This window comes from Apium graveolens, chromosome 4 (genome assembly GCF_009905375.1).
Source record: "Apium graveolens cultivar Ventura chromosome 4, ASM990537v1, whole genome shotgun sequence".
NCBI classification, from domain to species: domain Eukaryota; kingdom Viridiplantae; phylum Streptophyta; class Magnoliopsida; order Apiales; family Apiaceae; genus Apium; species Apium graveolens.
The window spans coordinates 132,988,204-132,996,669 of record NC_133650.1 but is presented as its reverse complement, the minus strand read 5'-3'; the positions used below and the strand labels follow the sequence as shown (position 1 = coordinate 132,996,669).

At 44.6% G+C, this 8,466-nt stretch overlaps 1 protein-coding gene across 1 annotated transcript; it reads left to right on the top strand.

The window, feature by feature from the left end:
- Positions 1–6,967: 6,967 nt before the first annotated feature.
- LOC141718998 (uncharacterized) lies at positions 6,968–8,466 on the top strand. The gene is made up of 4 exons (XM_074521375.1): positions 6,968–7,379; positions 7,527–7,841; positions 7,938–8,266; positions 8,377–8,466. The coding sequence occupies exons 1-4, from the start codon at positions 6,968–6,970 to the stop codon at positions 8,464–8,466; spliced, it is 1,146 nt and encodes a 381-aa protein (XP_074377476.1).

The window sequence follows — 8,466 nt, the reverse complement described above, 5'->3', positions numbered from 1 at the left end:
CCTGGGGGTGATTCTGTAGGACCACAGGACTTTCGGAAGCTCATCAGGCCAAGTTTTCTTGGACTCTTCTAGACTTTTTTGCAGGCCCTGGAGTATAGTTCTGTTAGTTACTTCGACCTATCCATTTCCCTGAGGGTGCGCAACCGATGCCCTTTTGTGCTTGATTCCGAGCTCTTTCAAATATGCTTCGAAGTCGGACCCGACGAACTGTGGACCATTGTCGGAGATGAGAATTACCGGGATCCCGAACCTCATGACGATTGCATCCATAAACTTGATACAATCTTGTTGATTAATTGTCCTCATGGCCTTAGCTTCTGCCCACTTTGTCATGTAATCAATGGCTACCAGGATGTAGCGGAGGTCACCTTTCGCTTGAGGAAAGGGGCCCATGATATCTATGCCCCAAACAGTAAATGGGATCGGATATAATACCGATACTGGCAAGCTGGGGCTTTGTCTGGGGACTTTCTGGCACCGGAGAGAGGCTTTCCTTGGCTTTTGGAGCTGTGTAATGTAGCTGGAGATGACACCACACCTCCGGAGGTTCGTCCCCTCCTTCTAGCGCCAATGATAACTCTTTTTCTTCCCGGGTCTTCTCCTTTCTCACGCAAGCTAGAGCCCAGCTTCCGTAGCGGTCGAAGTGAGGTTAACCTGCTAGGTAGGGGTCTCTACAAAATAGAACCGGAGGGGGGTTATTTCCCGCTGCAACTCCGGTGTGAGAGTAAGAAATGGGGTTTCTTGAAGAAGAAGAAGAAGAAGAAGAAGAAGAGGAAAGAAGGAGCTATTCAAAATATGTGTAATGGTGTGTTTATAGGTGTGTAGCAGTCAAATATTTTTCAACCCTTAAAACCCTCTTTTTGAGGCCTTTTATAGGTCCCAAGATTTAGGGTTTTTGGGGTTTGTACCTCTGGCCTTTGATCATTCTTGGTTGGTGATTGATTGGACGGTTCGGATGGACTGTGTGGTCAGGTGTCCTTTCTCCATCAGAGTTGCCTTGGGATCTTTACATATGGACGGCTGGGATGCAATTGTTTCATTTTGGGTGACATGAGACAGTTGACTCTTTTGTCCTGTGCCACGTGGCACCGGGGACCACCCCGGCTTGGTTAGGGGTGTTATCTCTTTGGGCTTCTGTTCCTTTATTTGGGCTTGGTTACTTCTGGCCTATCAGACCTTACTTTCTAAGATGATCAAATTAATTTGCTTTCTGGATACAGAGGCCTTAGGATGAAGGAATGGTTTTAAAAATCAAGGCACAATTGAATTCCTGACGGGTTTTATAAGCTTTATAATATGGAACGTTTGATTCAGCTAGGACTGCTATGCACTCTTAATGATCCACAATCTAGGCCAAACATGAAATGGGTGCTACTAGAAGTACTTTCTGGCACTCTTCGCACCAAAATGCCATACCTTCCATCATTTAAGCATCATCCTCTGTATATCTCTAAATACTACTACCACCAGTAAAATAGTTGCTTCCAGCTCATCTACCTTTTGGTTAGCCAAGGACGAAACCATTTACGCAACTGCTGAATATAAAAGCACTGATGTTAACCCCGTCTGCTGAATATGGAAGCTCTGATTTTAGCCCATCTGTTGAATACAGAAAAGCGGATGTCAGCCCCTTCACCAGATACGCAAGCACTGAAATCAGGTCCTCAGACAACAAGAGTAAACGTCGACCAAATGCGTTCCCCATTATTGAAACTTTTGGGAAATTAGCTTAAAGATAATCATTTCACCAAGTTAAAACTTTGTAGATTCCAGAATTGTAGCTGAAGTAGACTTTGGAAATGCTTATTATGGCATTCTTGAAAACAATCACCATATCTTGGTGAAAATGTTAGGCATGAATGCACTTCGCCAATGAAAACGTTGGTCGCATCCCAACAAAAGTATCTTACATTCGGCCAAGTGAGTACCACATTGTTGTAAAAAAAATTATGTTCACGTGTAATCGTGACTTAAATTTTGTATCTTAACTTTTAATTCATAATGTTTGTGAACAACCTACGGGCTATAATTAATTTTAAATTTGTAATTTGTAGGCAGATGTTTACACCCGTGTAGTATCTACAACATCCAAATTGGAGGACCTTAATGAATATCCAGTAATTTAATTTAGTCCACATAGGTCATTTAGGTAATTAATTATTTAAATGTTATTTGTAAACATTCAAATATTACATGTACTCTGTTACGATTCTTGGAAAAAGTCAGGATTTGACTATTTAATGAAATATCCCCAGGACGTTCATGAAAGGCAAAATAAAAAACTTGCAGTGGCTTGCCATAAAAGGTATAATGAAAATTTTGAGTTTATTGTTGCTCAATCAACACGAGATAATGTCATGGTGATGATAGTTTTGTGAGAAGTGTCATTTCCAAGCTCATGGGTTCCAAGATAATATATAGATCAGGTTCAATGTCGTAGACAATTTAGTACTATGTTGTTTAAGTAGATGTGTTGGACCAGGATAATAGGGCCCAAATAAATGATAGTTAGGATAATTGTAAAACATAATGTAAAGCCCAAGAAAGCCCAATTTGTAAGGAAAAATTTCATTTGGGACTTAGTATAAATACAAGACAACAACCTCATTTGAGGAGGTTGGCAAATTATAGCAAAGAGACAATCTCCTAAAATTATAGTCTAATAATATAATAATATTGTTGGTACATCATTTGACGCTAGAAGGAGCTTTGCTTTAACAGATCCAACCAGAAGATGATTGTGGAAGAGCTTGATCCGGGAACCGCCGGACCGACTCAGGTAAAGGAGTTGACGGCAGAAATTGCCGCCGACCCCTCGACCCACGGCGATCGTGAGCTGCCCAAACAACCGGCCTTAAAGCCTAAGTGCTTGTTCCCCCCACCTGAAGTCCCTCCTGAAGGCCAATCGTTGAACTCGAAAGATACACTTCAAAGAAACAGAAAAAAAAACCATTTCAGATCAGCATTTTAGAGTACAGACCTCCAAAGGAAAGAAAGTTCTCTCGAGCGACATACAACTACATTTGGAAAAGAAAGAAAGGCTAAAAGCCCAAAATCAAGAAAATCCAGAAGACCCACTTGATTCAGATGAAGAACTCGAGCTTCTAGAACACGAGACTCGGAGACTGCAGGCTAAACTCGAACGAAAACGGGAGATTCACCGTCTCCATCGAGAGATTCAATAAACTACAATACAAAATGAAGAACAGGATGATGAATTCTATGACGAAGACGATGATGTCGAATACGAGTATGAACCATCGGCAGAGTCGACATATTCACAACCACGCGAGTGTCGACAGAGGACGGTGTCATCTGCCGATGTCTCGCGTCACACCGAGTCTACAGAATCTGTCTCCCATGAGGAGTTCGCCAAATGCAGGAAGAAATCGCCCAGATGCGTACCATAACTAGAAATCAGTCGGGGTTTGAAACCGTCTCTGAGAGCCCCCTATCGTTGGTGCTCGAGAAAGCACGCATCGACAGGATGTTGAAAACTCCCGCCCTCGATCATTTCAATGGATCCTCGGACCCGTTAGCATTCCTCAATACCTTCGACGGGCGTATGGCCTTCTTCGGCCACTCAGAGGTCGCCCGGTGTCAGTTTTTCTCTACTTGCCTCCAAAGCACAGCCCTTCGATGGTACATCAATTTTCCCCCTCGGTCGATCAACTCATGGGCGGCCCTAAAGATCAAGTTTCAAGCTCGCTTCTCCAGTAACTACAAAGGAATAAAGGTCACAGCTTCCCTAATGACAATGCACCAACGCTCAGGAGAAAGTCTACGAAGTTTCCTAACCCGATTCAGAGAAGAAATAACAGAGATTCCAGATCTAATCGAGCAAATGGCAGTCAATTTTCTGTTAGCAGGCATTGATAAATCCCGCCATGGATTACTCTTAGAGGAGATCTTTGAGAAAAGACCGAAAACCTTACAAGCAGCATTTCAAATTATAGAACACCGCATGATGCTCCAAGAGGCAGTGAGTTGCATCTAGTCTCCTAAGCGCTCCTCAAGATACGAACGACGCCGCAGCTACAGTCCGCGATCTCCCGCGCGTGACAGCCGTCAAGAGCGTTGCCGATCATCACCTGGTCGTACTGTCGACCATCCACCAAGGGACAGAAGAGAGAGGGATTGGCAACCCCGCAGTCAAACAGAGAAAGAATTTACCAAGCTTAACACTGAAAAAATGACCATCTTAGCGGTCCTAAAGACAGAGCCGGACTACCGACCACCGAGACCCGTGAAACCGGGTCGTCCTCCAAGATTTAGATACTGTGATTACCACGAAGATACAGGTCACACAACTGAATAAATACTTTCAACTCAGTAACCTCACCGAGGGGAAAATTCGCCGAGGACAGCTAGTGCATTATGTAAAGCGGGAAGATTTTCCTCGATGTCATAGACGAGGTGAAGAGGATCGGGTAATTGACATTATCTTTGGTGGCGTAGCAGCTGGGGGACTCTCTCACAATTCCCGAAAAAGCTATGCCCGAGAAGTTTTTAATGTCAACCCACCAACAACTAAGCGCCCTCGAGCAAACCCTTCTCCTGTCATTTATTTCTCAGATGATGATTACCGCCCTGGTCTCATCGAGGGCCATCAGGACGCCCTTGTCATCACCACACAAGTGGGGAACAACACGGTAAAAAAGATGCTAGTTGACAATGGCAGTTCCGTGGACGTTCTATACCACCATGCCTTCTCCCGAATGGATCTCGGAGATCGACGCCTGGAGAATGCTCGAACTCCTTTGTACGGGTTTACCGGGAATGAGGTACATGTAGTTGGAATAGTCGACATGCCAGTGCTCTTTGGTTCCCCCCCATGCCAGATTTGGAAGATGGTCAAGTTCCACGTGATCAGTGCATCCTCAAGTTTCAACGCAATATTGGGACGAACGACGATCACCGCCCTTCGAGCTATAACTTCCATCTCCCATTTGAAAATGAAGTTCCCCACAGATTTTGGTATAGGAGAAATGGTAGGTGATCAGGCAACGGCTAGGCAGTGTTACCTAACCACTGTCTCTCCAAGGAAAAAGACAGATGAAGATTTAGAGGTCAATCAAGTACTTGACATCGACCCAAAAGAATTGATCGACACATCTACGAGCAATTCATGCTCTCCTCTGGAGGAAACTGAAGATATAGAAGTATTTAAAGGAAACCCCGATAAAACAATAAGAATTGGCAAAAGTCTCTCCTCAGATCTCAAGAAAGAAATCACGAACCTCATCCGGGAATTCTCCGACATTTTTGCTTGGGATCTGAAGGACATGCCCGGGATTCCGGAGGTCGTAGCACGACACTCGCTGCATATTAGTAAAGACACCAGGCCTGTGCGACAAAAACACCGCATATTCTCGGCCGAGAAAAGAGCCGCCATCGACCAGGAGGTCGACCGACTCCTCGACGCCGGTTTCATCGAGCCTGTGCAATTCCCCACATGGATATCAAATATGGTCCTAGTCAAGAAAAGCAATGGGAAGTGGAGAATATGCATCGATTACTCAGATGTTAATAGGGCATGCCCCAAAGATTTTTACCCTTTGCCGAATATCGACCAACTCATCGATGCTACGGCAGGAAATGAACTCCTCTCCTTCATGGACGCCTTTTCAGGATATAATCAAATTAAGATGGATTCCCACGACTGGCAACAGACCGCATTCATCACGCATAGGGTGTCTTTGGATACAAAGTGATGCCCTTCGGATTAATCAATACAGGTGCCACTTTTCAACAGACAATGGATAGAATATTCTCCTCACAAATAGGAAGGAACATGCTGATATACGTCGATGACATGATTACAAAATTAGAAGTCGCCTCGGATCATGTAACAGATCTTCGAGAAACGTTCACTAACGCAAGGGCAAACAACATGTGACTGAACCCAGCAAAATGTTCGTTCGGCCTTACAGCGGGTAAATTCTTAGGGTTCCTGGTCACCCAGAAAGGTATCGAGGCCAACCCAGCTCAGACAAAAGCAATCCTGGAAATGGAAAAACCAAGATCCATCAAAGACCTACAAAAACTCACCGGGTGTATAGCCGCGCTTCGAAGGTTCATCCCTCAATCCTCGAAGAGGTGCCTCCCCTTTTTCTCTGCAATGAAGAAAGCTTCTAAATCATCACAGTTTGAGTGGAATGAAGATTGTGAAAAGAATTTTATGGAATTAAAGGTATTTTTGACAAATCCCTCAGTTTTAACTCGGCCCTTAACTGGCGAGCCGCTACGAGTGTATCTCTCGGCCTCCAATGAAACTGTTGTGGCAGTGTTGGTACGTGTCGAGGAAGGAAAAGACATCCCTGTATACTACATCAGTCACTCACTTCGAGATGCGGAAACAAGGTATCCACAAGTCGAAAAGCTCGTATACGCCCTTGTTATCGCGAGCCGAAAGCTTCGGCATTATTTTCAAGTGAGAGAAATCCACGTTCTCACCAATCTACCTCTGGAAAGAATTTTGCACAAGCCCGACATAACGGGCAGGATTGCAGCCTGGACCATAGAGCTAAGCCAATTCTACATCGAGTATAAACCTCGAACTGTGATCAAAGCCCAGGTTCTCTCAGATTTCGTCGCTGAATGCCAGTTCAAATCCAAAGCACAAAAGCCAGAGGACGACCAATCACGCCCGTGGCTTTTATTTATAGATGGATCCTCGACATCCAACTCTGGAGGAGCGGGGGTAATATTGATCAGTACAGAAGGATTCAAAATCCAACAAGCCCTCAGATTCGGATTCTCCGCCATAAACAACGTGGCTGAATACGAGGCACTCATCACATGACTAAAGCTCGCGTCCGATCTTGAAGCAGAGGTCATCGACATATTTGGGGATTCTCAATTGGTCTCTAGACAGATAAGTGGTGAATTTAAGACACATAATGAAAGGATGGCCCAATACTTGACAAGAACACAAGAGCTACTTAATAAATTCTCTTCATGGAAAATGTCAAATGTCGACAGAGAGGAGAACCAGTGGGCCGACTCTCTGGACAAATTGGCGTCATCCAACCTTCCTGTTAACATCAGCCCAATATACGTCGATGTCTTAGCGACCCCCTCCATCGATGAAGTATCGGTTAATCAGATCCAGACTAAGCTCGATTGGCGACAGCCTTTCCTCGACTACATCATCGACAACAAGCTGCCTGAGCATAAAACGGAGGTTCGCGCACTTATGTTCAAAGCCAGAAACTACTGTGTTGTGGGTTCAGCATTATATCGGCGTGCTCTCTCTGAACCACTACTCTGTTGCTTGTCTCTGGAAGAAGCTCTCCAAGCGATTGTTGAGATACATACAAGAATCTGTGGTGAACATCTAGGAGGGAAATCCTTAGCCCTTAAAGTAATCAGACAAGGTCTATTATGGCCCACAATTCGAAAGGACTGTGAAGATTATATCAAAAAATGCCAAGCATGTCAACTCCATGGAAATGTAAGCAGTCGACCCACGACCGAGCTAAATTCGGTACTCAGTCAATGTCCCTTTTTCTAATGGGGAATAGATATTGTGGGTCCCTTTCCGAAATCCAAAAAGCAGTGCCAATACATCGTAGTCGCTGTAGACTACGCAACCAAATGGGTTGAAGCAAAACCCCTCTCCAAGATCCGAGAAAAGGAAATGATAGAATTCTTTATGGAATATATTGTCTTTCGCTTCGGGATCCCCAGAATCCTGGTTTTTGATAATGGCACTCAGTTTGTAGGGAAGCAGTTCGAGAAGGCCCTACTTGAATTAAAAATCCAACATATCAAGGCATCTGTAGCATACCCCCAAGCTAATGGACTAGCAGAAGTAACAAACAGAACCATCCTGCAAGGTTTGAAGAAAATAATTGAATAAATACCCCGGTGTTGGGTCGATGAACTCCCGAATGTGTTGTGGTCGTATAGAACAACCCCCCGAAGCGCAACAGGTGAAACTCCTTTCCGCCTTGCTTACGGAGTTGATGCTGTCATACCCGTTGAGATAAGTCTAACTTCACCACGGGTCGATGTGTTTGACCCTGTTCTATCCCTCGAAGGTCTACGACTTCACAATGATTTGCTAGAAGAAACAAGGGAAGAAGATCGAATGCGGATGGTCGCCCAGCAGGAAAAAACTGCAAGATACTTCAACAAAAAGGTCAAGCCCAAAGACCTCAAGGTTGACGACCTCGTCCTAAGGAATTCCGCGACATCACAACCCACTGTTTCAGGAAAATTCAAACCAACGTGGGAAGGGCCTTATCGGATCTCGAAGGAGGTAAGTGCGAGGACCTATGAACTTGCGCACCTCGACGGCAAGCCCATCAAAAACTCCTGGAATGGGATTCATCTCAAAAAGTTCTACCAGTAATTTAATTTCATTTGTAGCTCATTACCTTGAGGCAGTTGATGCCATACCAAAGACAAATCCTCGATGCAATGAGGGTCGTTGGGAGAGTCCCATCGAGGGGCGGTTAA